The following is a 12,612-nucleotide window of genomic DNA, read 5'->3' as shown; positions in this document are numbered from 1 at the left end:
GGCCAACTGTGAATTGTTAGCAAGTTGCAGAGTCAGGGACTCTGGGAGAAGTAGTTGTAAAGTAGGCATCAAACCCAAGACCTGCGTGACCCTGGCTGTCAGGATTTTTAGGACTCAGTCCTTTACTACAGGTTAAGCGGATTAAAAAGGTAGAAGTGGCAGTACTGTTAAAGGAAATAGTTTAGTACGCAGTGGGGAAGGTAATTCTCTCCTTCTTGGTCTCAACCAAGATCGAAAACAATTAAATAAAGGGAAGAAATTTAAGGTGATATATCATCCGTCAGGACTGCAGAGAGCTGGGATGACATGGTAAAATAGACCAGAAGAGGTAGAGATTTTCAGAGCAGTACAGAAAATTTAGAAATGTAATATGCATTTATTTAAATGGTATCTGTATGATTGCCTTCTCTTTGCTGCTTTGAAAAGCTTAATCTCTATGTTTAAAGAAATTTGGCAATTTTAGGCCCCTGTACACCCCAACACAAGAATATCATGGGATCCTGGACAAATTCAAATAAAGCCGACTGTTTCTCAGTCTAATACTGTGAATGTCAATTTGACTACTACTGATAGAGCTGGCTTTTGTAGTGCTTTTTTCAGTCCTGGTTTTTAGTTTTGCATCAAGTACCAACCAGGCAGAATTACAGTCAACAAAGGAAAAGCTGCCCCTTCATTTCTACACTGTATTTTACAAGTTTAGCTTTGGCTGTATGTATTAAAAAGTGATGCGGGTTTGGGTTTGCTGGTAGACCAGACCTGAACCACTGTCTCATTGCTCATGGTTGAATTAATGATGTGAATGTCTAAGAAGCCATCAGATTCATAAATCACCAGAAATGAGAGGGATAACTCATAAAAGTCTTTTCCTTTTGTTTAGCAATTTATCATTTTGCTTGCACATTAATAAACAGAGCTCCCCTGAGGTAAGCCACAGAAAGATGGATTTTTCTTCCTAATTTTCCTCAATCGTAGCCAGTAGATCACAAGTGGAGCGAGTGAGCTTGTCACAGCGTGTTGGTGTCTTGCAACTCCCTCTACCCATCACTGATAACAAATAAATGCAATTAAGTACCCTGGTGGATAATTATTTGTGTTTACATAACAGGCGCCAGGTTCCCGAGTCCAAGATTGTCAGCTAGACCAAGCCGAAAGCGTACGTTGTCCATATCCCCCCTATCTGATCACAGCTTTGACCTTCAGACCATGATACGGACATCTCCAAATTCCTTGGTCACAATTCTCAATAATTCTCGTAGCAGTTCCTCAGCCAGTGGTTCTTATGGCCACTTATCTGCAAGTGCAATAAGGTAAGAATAACATTTTCTACCTTGTATTGTATATTCTCATTTATGGGTCATACACACACATGCAAATGTGAATGTATACTCAATCTTTAATAACTGTTTTGTTTTGTGAATATGTGTATTTTGCAGTTTCTATAATGTGTGTGCACTGGACCTTAATTTAAAGTGCAGGTTACCTTTTTTCTTGCTCAGAAAGGTAACCACAAGGGACTTCTTGGCATATTATTGTCCAGTGCAGGTAATACTCTTATCTGTACGGCAGTATCGGTGTGTGTATGTGTGCTCAGGAATCTGTTTTCAGAGAAGCAGCTCTAGGATAGTTAGTGACTTAAGTCACTTGGGTTCTTCTGGCCATAGATATAATGGACAGTGAAATGTTCCTCCATTATAATTATCAAAGAGTAAAGCACAGATGTGTGGTACTGTTCAGGTAAAATGTTTGGCTGGAACTTCTTGGTATTCATCTCCAAGGGTTTTTTTTTTTTTTCATATTTTAGTTCATATATTGAAAGATTAGACTTTCTGTGGCTAAATTGTCTCTTTTTTTTGTACCAAGGAAGTACTGTTATCATCCAGTATCATCAGAAATGCTGTGATTTTCACGTGTCTGCTTCACTTGCATGCACAATAAAACAGCCAAAAACAGTCGTTCTGCAGGCAGAAGAGCAGAAGTAGCAGGGAAAGAGGTGGGCAGAAGTTGTACAGGAAAGGGATGCAAACAGGGCACAGGGAGAGGGAACAAAAGCAAGAATATCAAAAAAGGGGAGTGGAAGAAAATGACGAGAAGCGGCGGAAAAAATGGAGGTGCAACTGCAGAACATTCTTGTATTTGTGACATTGCTATATGTTAACTGAGAAAAGCTCCTTTGTTGTTCTGAAAAAAATCCCCCACCTCTCCAAAGTTTCAGAAAATACTGGATTTGCATTTATGGACTCAAACAAGGAATGCTGCTGGTCCCTGGTTTAAAAGCAGCCTCCACCTTCAATTTGCAATGAGGCAAAGGAGCAAGTCCCCACAGCAATTTCTTGAGATCTAAAAGACCCACTTTTGGCAAGGCTCAAACATGCCTCACCAACAAAAATGACACACTTACAACTTCAAAAACTGGCTATGGGGATTTGCACTTTTGGAGAAAACGAGGCATGCAACTGGTGTGTTAGAAACCATGAGCCTGCCAAACTTTGAAAGTGACAGCACTGTAAATATTTGATATTAGCGTAAGTGCTGTTGGGTTTTTTTAAGCACTTCTCTTAAATAGTTGTGCTTCATAGCTCTGGTGTACTTGAATAGCTGTATAGTATTTCACAGGTATGATATCATAGCTCTGCAATACAACTCTGCAATCTATGTAACCACTGTCCCAATTACGAAGCTCCATAATGTGGAATATGATTTATGTCAATAGCTGGCAGCAGTTTTGGACCACAGCTGTTAAATACATGTACTGTGTAGAGGTGTACTATCCCCACTGTTGTTAAGATGGGATGGCACTTCAATTACTAACCTCCTTTTCCCTTGCTTGTTACTTTGGTAAACCAAACAGTGCATGAAAGCTGGGGTAGTCTCTCCAGTGGAGTAAGCCTTCCCTCCTTTTACTCTTCCTCCACAGCTGGAAACGGTTGGTATATGTTTTTGACACATAGAATCACAAACATAAGGGCCATCCCTGCAAAGCCGGAGTCAGATGAATAGTTTTGTTGAAGACGGTTGTGGAACTGGAGTGAGTTATGAGCAGAGACTGAGTAAGGATGCCAAGGAGTAGAACAGTGAGTCTTGTGAACTGGTGTCACTGAAGAAAGCAAGGCTTGTGGGACTGAGCCTGTGGTCGACCAAAGCTTTCAGCACTTCCTGGTCATACTTTCCAAGGAATGCGTAATCCAAATTTTCACACCATTTTGAATAATTTTATTTTTCTTCATTTTGATAAGAGTATGCCTGCTCAACATGAAAAGTTGGAAATGTAAATTTCCATTCTTGACAGTGGAAAGGAGGGAAAGGAAGGGAGCTAGCTCTTTTTCCAGCTTTGCAACTCGGCTCTGTTGATGCCTTTTAACTTCTCCCACCTGTCTATAAAAGAGTTACACCAAAATAAACAGTAACGTAAGGTATTAAACCCAAACCACACTTCATTGCTTTAATAAATTCCAAGACTACATAGCAACAAGACTATCTGTAAAACTTAATTTATTGCAACTCACTGTCTTGTAAATAATGCTTCCAGCACAAAAACTGCTGTACTGAATCAAGCTGTAGATTCATCCCACTTGGTATCCTGACTGTGACAGTGATCAAAGTGTAGAAAAAACTTTTCCTGGTGTAAAATCCCAGCTTCTGGAAACTTGCAGGCAAATCTCATAGGAGTTGCTGCAAGAAAAATGGTACAGTTCAGCAGGCCACTAGATGGAATTGTGAGACAAGAAGGATTTGTATTTTAGGCAACATCAGTAGCATTAACTATACTTAACATTACACAAGCCTTCTACTTTTAGATCTTGTTTCCAATCACTTTTACACTTGGCAGCATTTTTCATGGCAGATACCTATCTAATGCTGTGTATTTCCAAAAAGCATCAGCAAAGTTACTAATTTATCAGAATGAAGTTAGAGAAGAAGAGACTTTCCTGTGCAAACTAAAAGACCTCTTGCTGCCTTTTCACTGAGGAGCTAAAATTTGCCAGGGATGTTGCCTAAATGCTATAGATAACATTTTTGCTGTTCTTGAGAAGTTGTCCCATTCAGGCAAATGATAAGCTCTTAAGAGGTTTCTATTGGCGTGTGTTAAATAGACTGAGCAATTCGGCATGTTCCAGTCCAGGGCCCACAGAGAGGAAGGAGGACCTTTCCCTGCAGCTGCAGCTCTGGTTAATCTGGTACCTTCTTAGGAAGCTTGTGGAGGCTAAGCTGTCTGCCTTCCCTGAGCGTGAAAAAGAAAGCGGTCTTCAGAGGAGACAGGAGTCAGACCAGGAACTGTACAGGTCAAGCAAGCTGGGACAAAATGCTTTTATGTAACACAACATGGTGAAGGGTCTAAAACAAAAGTCTGAAGAGGAGCATCTGAGGGAACCGAGGTTGTTTAGTCCAGAGAAAAGGAAGCTGAGGGAAGACCTTATCACTCTCTACAACTACCTGAAAGGAGGGTGTAGTGAGGTGATGGTCGGTCTCTTCTAAGCAACAGGCGATAGGACAAGAGGAAATGGCCTCAAGTTGCGCCAGGGGAGGTTTAGATTGGATATTTGGAAAAATTTCTTCACTGAAAAGGTTGTCAAGCATTGGAACAGGCTGCCCAGGGAAGTGGTTGAGCTACTATCCCTGGAGATATTTACAAGACCTGTAGATATGGTGCTTAGGGACATGGTTTAGCGGTGGACTTGGCAGTGTTAGATTTATGGTTGGACTTGGTGATCTTAAAGGTCTTTTCCAAGCTAAATGATTCCATAATTCTGTAGGATTTCTCAAGAAGAGAGAAAAAGCTGCAAAAAAAAGCATGCAGAAACCGGTCATTAAGGAGAATGAAGGTACTGCCCCCTTGTGATTGTGCTTTGATACCATCTTTAATTTCAGGGTTGCACAGTATTTTTTCACAGGGCCCCTACCTGCTTCAGTGCACAGACTGAACATCCTCTCAATCAGTCAGAGCCACGGGACGCTACCTCACCTCTCCTAGGCAGCCTTGAAAGAGGAAGGAGCCTCTTACCTGGTTGTTTGCTGCCTGGAACCTTGACCCTACTCTGTCAACACAATCCCAGCCTGATGCTGGGCAAATGGAACTAGTCAGAAGTGACCACTAGCCTCATACAACTTCTCTTCTGGAGGCCCGCCCTAACACTCTAATTCTCTAGAGGAACCAAATTGCTCACAGCCATGGTTTGAAGCTATGGACAGCTGTTTTGAACATTTCATGTGCTGCGTCATGTTCACTAACACGGGAGATCAGGTCTCTGTGTCTAAAATTGGGCAACCACAATGAGTGGCACTTTTTACCTTAGTCTTTCTTTGATTCACATGCCTGTGCAAAACAAGAGTCCTTCCCCTTCACCTCAGAGGGAGGTTGAAAGCATTAATGTTTTGTGAAGCACTTAGAATGTACAGTGATGAGCACAGTAGAGAAGCTCAGGAGGGTATCAGTAATTATGTATTCACCGAAGGTTGAAATAGAATGGAAGGAAGACCCATGGGCAATACTCTGGGCAAGGAGAAGAAAAATACTGGAGAGTCTCTCACTGAAGACTGTTGTGCATCTTGTGCACTGAATGAGGTATGAATCCTGCAGGGGGAAAAGGGGTGTGTGGTCATGTAATTAAAGGCTGATGAGTGAGCACATGAGGGTATGGGAGCTTTAGTTGTAGCGCATTTGATTTTGCAGGCTCAATGCTCTCTCAGCCTATTTTTGCAGAGGTGCTACTTGTGTTAAGGAAGCGTCTCCAGGATCTGACTGGTCTTTGCATTGGCTAAAAAAAGTACATCCTCTGGATAAAAGATTACATCCCGTGCTTTACACGGCTTTTCAGCATATGACTCTCTATATAAGCGCTGTAGGATGTTGAGGATGAAATCAAATGAAAGGAGCCACGTTTTGGGCTGTCTTTTTACAGAGCTGAGCGCAGAAGGGCTCTGGACCCTGACATGGGCACTACTGCAGTTTGAATAATAAATAATAATAGTTTAGCACAATCCAGATAGGGCTTGACTCGGCGGGCGCTTTGTCATTGTCAGTTGGCAGCGTAATGCTGTATCCTGACTACTGGCTGAGTACTTGAAAAGAAGATGTCGCTCCTGCTGACAGCTAATAGTGGATCTTTAGCACACCAGGTAGAGCTTCTACTTTGTGCATTTGAAAACACCTGGTTTAGGTCTCAGCTGGGAGAGATTATGCAGAAAGGAGGCGTATAAAATAGCATCAAATGAGGATAATCCTTCATTTGACATTTACTCATTTGGTTACCTGCCTCAGTCCTGCAGTGCAGCACCCCTGCTATTAATCTTTTGTCAGGATGTACTTATGTTATATCTGCTACCTGTGACAATTATTAGACTTTGCACTTCACTAGCACTTCTTTTTGAGAGGCAGCACGGCCTAGAGTGAGTATAGAAGGGGGTAATCACTTCCCATGATATTAAGAGTACCGATTCAAAACCTTTACAAAAGATTAGCTGGTCTTTAATAAACACAGGAGGTTGGGACTTCCTTTTCCATATGATCTGAAATTCAGAACCTCTGTATTTTTCTTGTCCTTTACCAGCCCTACAATACCAAATTTACAAAGTAATTTTTCAGAAAACGAGCCGAATTCCCCATCAGCTACAAGGTGTTTAAATCAGGAGTAGTTCCACCTACTACAAGAGACTTTCTTTGGGTCTAGGCAGATGTAACTGTGAATACAACTTAGCCATCTCATAACGTGTTAAAATTCAGTTTCATGTGAGCATGGGAGCCCTTTGGGATCTCCTCCAAGGTTTAAAAGAAACTGAGAAAGCACAGCAGCACTTTTTTTTTCCCCCAGGCTCTGCCCCTGCTTCCCTGATGTCATCAGAACAGGAAGGAGCAATTAACATCGTGTGGTTAATTACAGTCAGATCCTGGTTGTTCTGGCTCACATCAGTTTGCTCTGGGCTGATCTGAAGCTGAGCACCAGGGAATGGTGGTGAGGCTACTTTCACAAAGAGGGCTAGAAAAAGATAGGTTTGTTGGGTGGGCTTAGGCAGCAGTAGATTAGTATCAGCGAAGAAGACAAGAGTCTGTGTTTCTGCAAGCAGGTATTGGATTCTCAATGATTTCCTCATCTCATATAAGCTCCTTGCGTAGAGCGTTTGTTGTATAATTGGTGCCCTCCTCTGAACTGCTTTATATCTAGAGGCAAGTGGACATGTATTAATTTCTCCAGTTTTTCTTGGCAAACACGGAGAGAAAAGAAGAGAAAAAAAAAACAGAGTTAAGATATACAAATGAAAGTATGAGGTTATCACACAGAAAAGTGAAAGCATCTCCAGCAGAGAGCCCAACAGTCTAATTATGCACTGTATAAAAAAAAGCAAAGAGTGTCCTTTTATCAGGTTTAAATTACCCAGTTTTTGAATTTAACAGAATATCTCATAGTTATAAGACAGGGAGCCCTCATGTTCTCAGCCTTCCTTCTTTATTCAATATTTTATATATTCTTATTATGTCTCCTCTTATCCATCTTCTTTTTGAGGCAAATGGTTGTTTTCAGTCTGCTTTTTAGGAGAGTTCTTGCGTTATCATTTCTGCTGATACTGTCTGAAACAGCCCCCCTCTACTACTTGCAATACTATTCCAGAAGAGGACCAGCAATTCAAATGTACCATGATTTTGTGTGTTCTGTTTCCCATTCCATTTGTCTTAACATGCTTTTGCCATAGCTTCACCTTGATCAAATTTTCATTCCTCCATTGAATTCTGTATTGAGACAAGCAAGTGCTTCTTGTGAGTTTGCTCAGCTAATTTAGAACCAGTGTACGAGTAGTTCAGACTCTCCTTCAGTATCGATGCACATCTTGCTATCAGTATTGCTTATTCATCTGGCATACTTAGCTCTGAAGATAACCTCTTAGCTCTTCACCATGCTGCTCGAAATAATTTCGTCATATATGCAGATTTCATTTTTTCATTGCTCGACTCCATGCCCAGATTGCTGACAATTGCACTAAAAGAGACAAGACCCCATCTAAGAATTTGTATCTGACTTTTAGTAAAAACCAACTGCTTAATTCTTACCTTTGATTTTTGTTTAGAAGTTTTAAGTTTGTATATTGATGTAATTAAGTCTGTGTAAAAGGACACAATCAAATGCTGTTTAATGAAATAAATCTTAAAAAGGTCATGTTCAGAGTAAAACAGGTAGAACGCAATATATTCGTCAATGTTTTGCAAGAAGCTCTTTATGACAGGACGTACAGGATAAAAAGTGTGTTAATTAAGTGAGCAATACAGGTGTTTTGCTGTTTTATTATCACTCTTATTGGGATCTCCCTAAGTGAGATGCAAAGCTGACTTTGAGTGAAAGCTTTTCTTGCATTGAAAGGTCTCTAGTTAATTGCATGTAATATGTTGCAAACGAAGGCTTAGTTGCAGTTCAGACTGGGTCAAATTCAGACCAGGTGAAACCCCACTGAGACAGATCCTATTATAACTAGACACATCACGTCTGTGCAGCACAGGGCTTTATTCTCTGTGGTCTTCTACTGTGTATGGTTAATCTAAAGAAGGGAATATAATGCTCTATCATGCCATAATAGCTTCATTTTATACCCTCTTTCAAGAAGTGTGAATGGCAGAGAAGTGCTACAAAGTGAATAAAAATGGAGTTCATCAGTATTACACAAAGTTGCATCTAATTCAGCCTCTGTTGAAATGTAATTCTGCAGCTAGCCTCCTATAGAAAGCTCATATGAATTATAGGATGGTGATATTCAGAGATTGTTTTGGAGATCACCTGCATCTTGCCGTAGAAAGTAGTAGGTGTTTTTCACCACAAATGCACACGAGTAGCAAGATTGCTGCCCTAAGAGAGTGTATAATTTAAGAAGTCAAGCAACATAAAGAATATAGACTATACAGGCACATGTTGCATGCGCATTTACATGTACGGATATGCATCTATACAAGTGTGATTATGTATGTATGCCTGTAAATGTGTATGTCACAGATCCTGTAATTAAAAGTCAATTTGAAGCAACTTGCTCCAGACTGGTTCAGTGTTACTCGAAGACTTTAAAGTCATTGGAGCCGGAGCATTATTAATTCTAGGAAAGTTCTGGAGCTAAGAGAAATGTGATGGAGTTTAGTACTTTATTACTTCGTTTTCAGACCATAAAAGCAAGTATTAATTAGCACTTGCCATGTAATTAATGATACCAGTTTTAAAAACCGAAAAATGCTTAGCTCTGAATTGAATTCCAGATTCTGTTTGCCAGAAGTGTCATAAGCTTGCATAGAGGCAACACAGATGAATTACGCAAGGTACTACTAATACCAAGTCCAGTTGGGATACTAGGGATTCCTGCACAGGAATATCCCAGGGAGAAGGACAAAGCTGTCAATGCTGTCTGAGCATATAATGTTAACCAGTGTGGCTCTGTTGCTCTCAGTGAAACTATTCCATTTTGCTCCGGCATATGGCAATGTATTCATGAAGAAAAATTTCACCTAGCCTAGCAGATAAAACAGAATAGATAACATGGTAAGCTGAAGAGAAAGTACAAACCACAGACCCTGTTAATTTTAAACTGGTAATGGAAAAGTGAAAAAAGAGGCAATGATGCATATGAGTTAAATGCAATTGTAAAATCAAGACTATTATCTGATGAAAACTGAAAAAAGTAGTATAATATATGCTGTACTTTATTAGATGCAGATACGTCTCTTTACAAATTCAGTTAGATGACTTGTCTCCAAGTTAGTGATTTTTAATGAAACGTGTCAACATTACGAATGCAGAGGGATATTCGTGAGACCTAGTCAGTTTTGAAAAATTATTTCAAAGGATTTCAAGTCTCATACCTGCCTTTGAGATCACACCACACGTCTGGTTTCATAGTCACAGTTTCACTGTTTTCCCCTGTACTTAAGTGACAAGCCGTAAAAGCAACTGATGACTTGTCTGCATTGTGTACTGAAAGCTCAGTGTTGTCAGTTAGAAAGTAGAGGGAAAAGAACAGGATTTAAAGCAAAACTCTTCTTTCGTATTACTAAAAATGTTACATATGTTCTGGGTAGAATGCTCCAAACAGGAGTGCATTTTTAAAGTCTCCCTTCCTGTAATGCCGTTTGATTTTCATTTTGCGTCTCAGATACCTGAAGCAGTAAGAATTTCACAAATCTGTTCAGGACTGTGAGGTTGCTGAGTGCATTGTCACTCCTGTGACCTGAGCAATTTGTCAACAGTCACTCTTGCAGGTTGCTTCCAGCAGGAGGAGAAGTAGATGACAGAGTTGGAAACTTCTTTTTATTCACTCCTATTTGTTTACAAAGAACATACATGAATTCCCGTTTCTGCCAACTCAAACAACGGGAGAGAGTTTTCTTACGTGGTGTTCCTGGCTGATTTCTCTCTTCCGGGTTCTGTCCAAGGAGAGCTCATTGGCTTTCTCTCTTCTACATCTTTGCTTGGGTCAGACTACAAGTCTGTCCTGCTGACTGCGTCTACAGCTTTCCACATCTGACTATGCAGTGTTCCTGGCTGTGTATTACACCTATACATAGTTCCATCAAAATATATACATAATCTTCTGTGTATGAAGTCAGCTTATGCAGATCCCCTCAGCACCCATGGCTCAACTCCTGGTCACCCTTACATACGTCCCACATTTTGGACAGGGTCTCCTACACGTCAGTTTACCATGGGATTAACAAAGCTGTTTCTCACATTACTCTTTATCAGAAAAGAGCATCTGAGCACGTGAAAAGCTGTATTTGATCACCGTTAACTTACTTATTACTTGTATTATGACTTAATTCAGTTAAGATTGCAATGTCTGTAGGGCCTAGGTTTTAGGACAGCACTTAAGAACATGCTGAAGTCAGTTCGTCTTCAGATGTATCTAAGAGTTACTAGGGGTGCTTTCCTGAAGAGTAGCTGGGTGCTTTTGTAAAATGGGGAAGGTCCTTTTTTGCCCCTTAACAACATTTCTAAACAATAAATAAGGACTTTGAAAATTCAAATCAAGAACTTAAAGGTGAAATCCTGGCCTGGTGTAAGGAAAGGATAAAAACTCCACTGAATTCATTGAGACCAGATATTAATCCAACATTTATTAGTGGGTTTGTGCACCCTTGTTTCTTAGTTTCACTTGCCCACAGGCTTCATGCAACTTTTAAGGGAGAGTAGGATAAAGTAGTGACATCTGTACCTACCTGAGCATGAGCTAGAAGCAACCATGCTGTTATCCTTTATTGAACATGAAGCCAGTCCACCTACAAATTGCCTCTCCCTTCATGAGCTGGGGTTCTTTTTGGAGGGACTTGGGTCGTTTGGTCTGCCTAGTGTCAGTCGCTGATGGCAAGAACAAGTGATGGAAGCTGCAGAGTGATCTGGGAGTGCCAAGGCTTTTCTACTAGTTGGGAACGGCCCGTGTGCCCCCTTGCAGTGCAGGGTGCACCCTCACTCATGGAGTGAGTGCTTGGGCTGTTAGTGCACCACCTGGACATCAGAGACCTTCAGGCCAAAGAGCTCCATCTGCACAGTGGTGTAGATGGAGCCAGTGTGTCTCACTATGACACATATTCCTGTACTGTGACCAAATGTGTACATTTTATTTCAAGAAAGATGCTAGGCAGCTGGGGGGGACTACAAGGAAGAAGAGGGAAAATGATCAGAGATCTGAAAAGTGATACTGATAAGTTCAAATAGACTTGACCTGTTTTGTCCAAATTAAAGATGAGAAGACTGGACAGGAAAAGGGTAGAGTAATTATTTCAAGTATGCAAAAAAGAAAAGAAAGAGACTGCAAAGGGCAAGGTGCGTGATGAGTGCTGGGTAGAATATCAAAGTGTTGGTCTTGAATTGCTGCAGGAAAGATTGGGGATAGGAAGGAAAACTTTAATATGATAAACATAACGTGGTTCTATATGAATAAATAAAGATATCTCAAAGAAACAAACCTTTCCTTTTGAAATTTAAAAAGGAGTAACAGAGTTTTTAAAACATAAGAAATGTCCCCCTGGGTCAAACTAGAGGTGTTAGATACTATCTAATCACACAGTCTGTCTCTGATGGTGCAAACAGTGGATGCTATTGAAGAAGCACATGAACCCGCTTGCTTTCTGACTTTTGTTCTTTCTGTGCCCTCCCAACATCAATAATCGTTAGATTAGCGATCCTAAAGCATGCACTCTTGCTTGTTCCTTTTAGTATTTCTTTATGGACCTGTTGTCTTTGGACTTGTTTAGTCCGATATGAACCTGCTGGCTATGTCTGCCTCCTGAGGCAGCTGTTCCAGAAGTTCACCAAATGCTTTTTCAAATATCTTTTAAGTTGTTCGCCTACGGCTTTCCTTGAATGCCCCCTAGTTTACATGCTTGAAAAGCTCTTTTTCTAAAACCTTGCAAAGCAGAACCAGAAAGGGGAAAGGACTCGGTTACTTTTGCAAGACTTCTGCATCAGGTCTTGCAGAACCGCATGGTTTTGTCATACAAGGAAGGTATCTTCACAGTTTTCGCGAAGGAAGGAAAACTATCGTGATATAACGAAGCTATTGTCACAGTATTCACAAAATCGGAATCTCCTTGGCATTATTGTGTCAGCGTGTCTCCTTAGGCCCACCTATGCAATGTATAGGAAAGAAGGAATT

At 40.7% G+C, this 12,612-nt stretch overlaps 1 protein-coding gene across 3 annotated transcripts in view; it reads left to right on the top strand.

The window, feature by feature from the left end:
- Nucleotides 1-12,612, top strand: part of GLI3 (GLI family zinc finger 3) — a 213,756-nt gene that overhangs the window by 152,075 nt on the left and 49,069 nt on the right. For all 3 annotated transcript variants that reach the window (XM_063325609.1, XM_063325607.1, XM_063325608.1), the window contains exon 7: nucleotides 1,106-1,307. In XM_063325609.1, the coding sequence (XP_063181679.1) occupies nucleotides 1,106-1,307 (202 nt within the window). The remainder of the gene's footprint in view (nucleotides 1-1,105; nucleotides 1,308-12,612) is intronic.

Source organism: Chroicocephalus ridibundus, chromosome 2, assembly GCF_963924245.1.
Source record: "Chroicocephalus ridibundus chromosome 2, bChrRid1.1, whole genome shotgun sequence".
Lineage (NCBI taxonomy): Eukaryota > Metazoa > Chordata > Aves > Charadriiformes > Laridae > Chroicocephalus > Chroicocephalus ridibundus.
The sequence above is the reverse complement of the archived record's forward strand: the minus strand, read 5'-3'. Positions and strand labels throughout refer to the sequence as shown.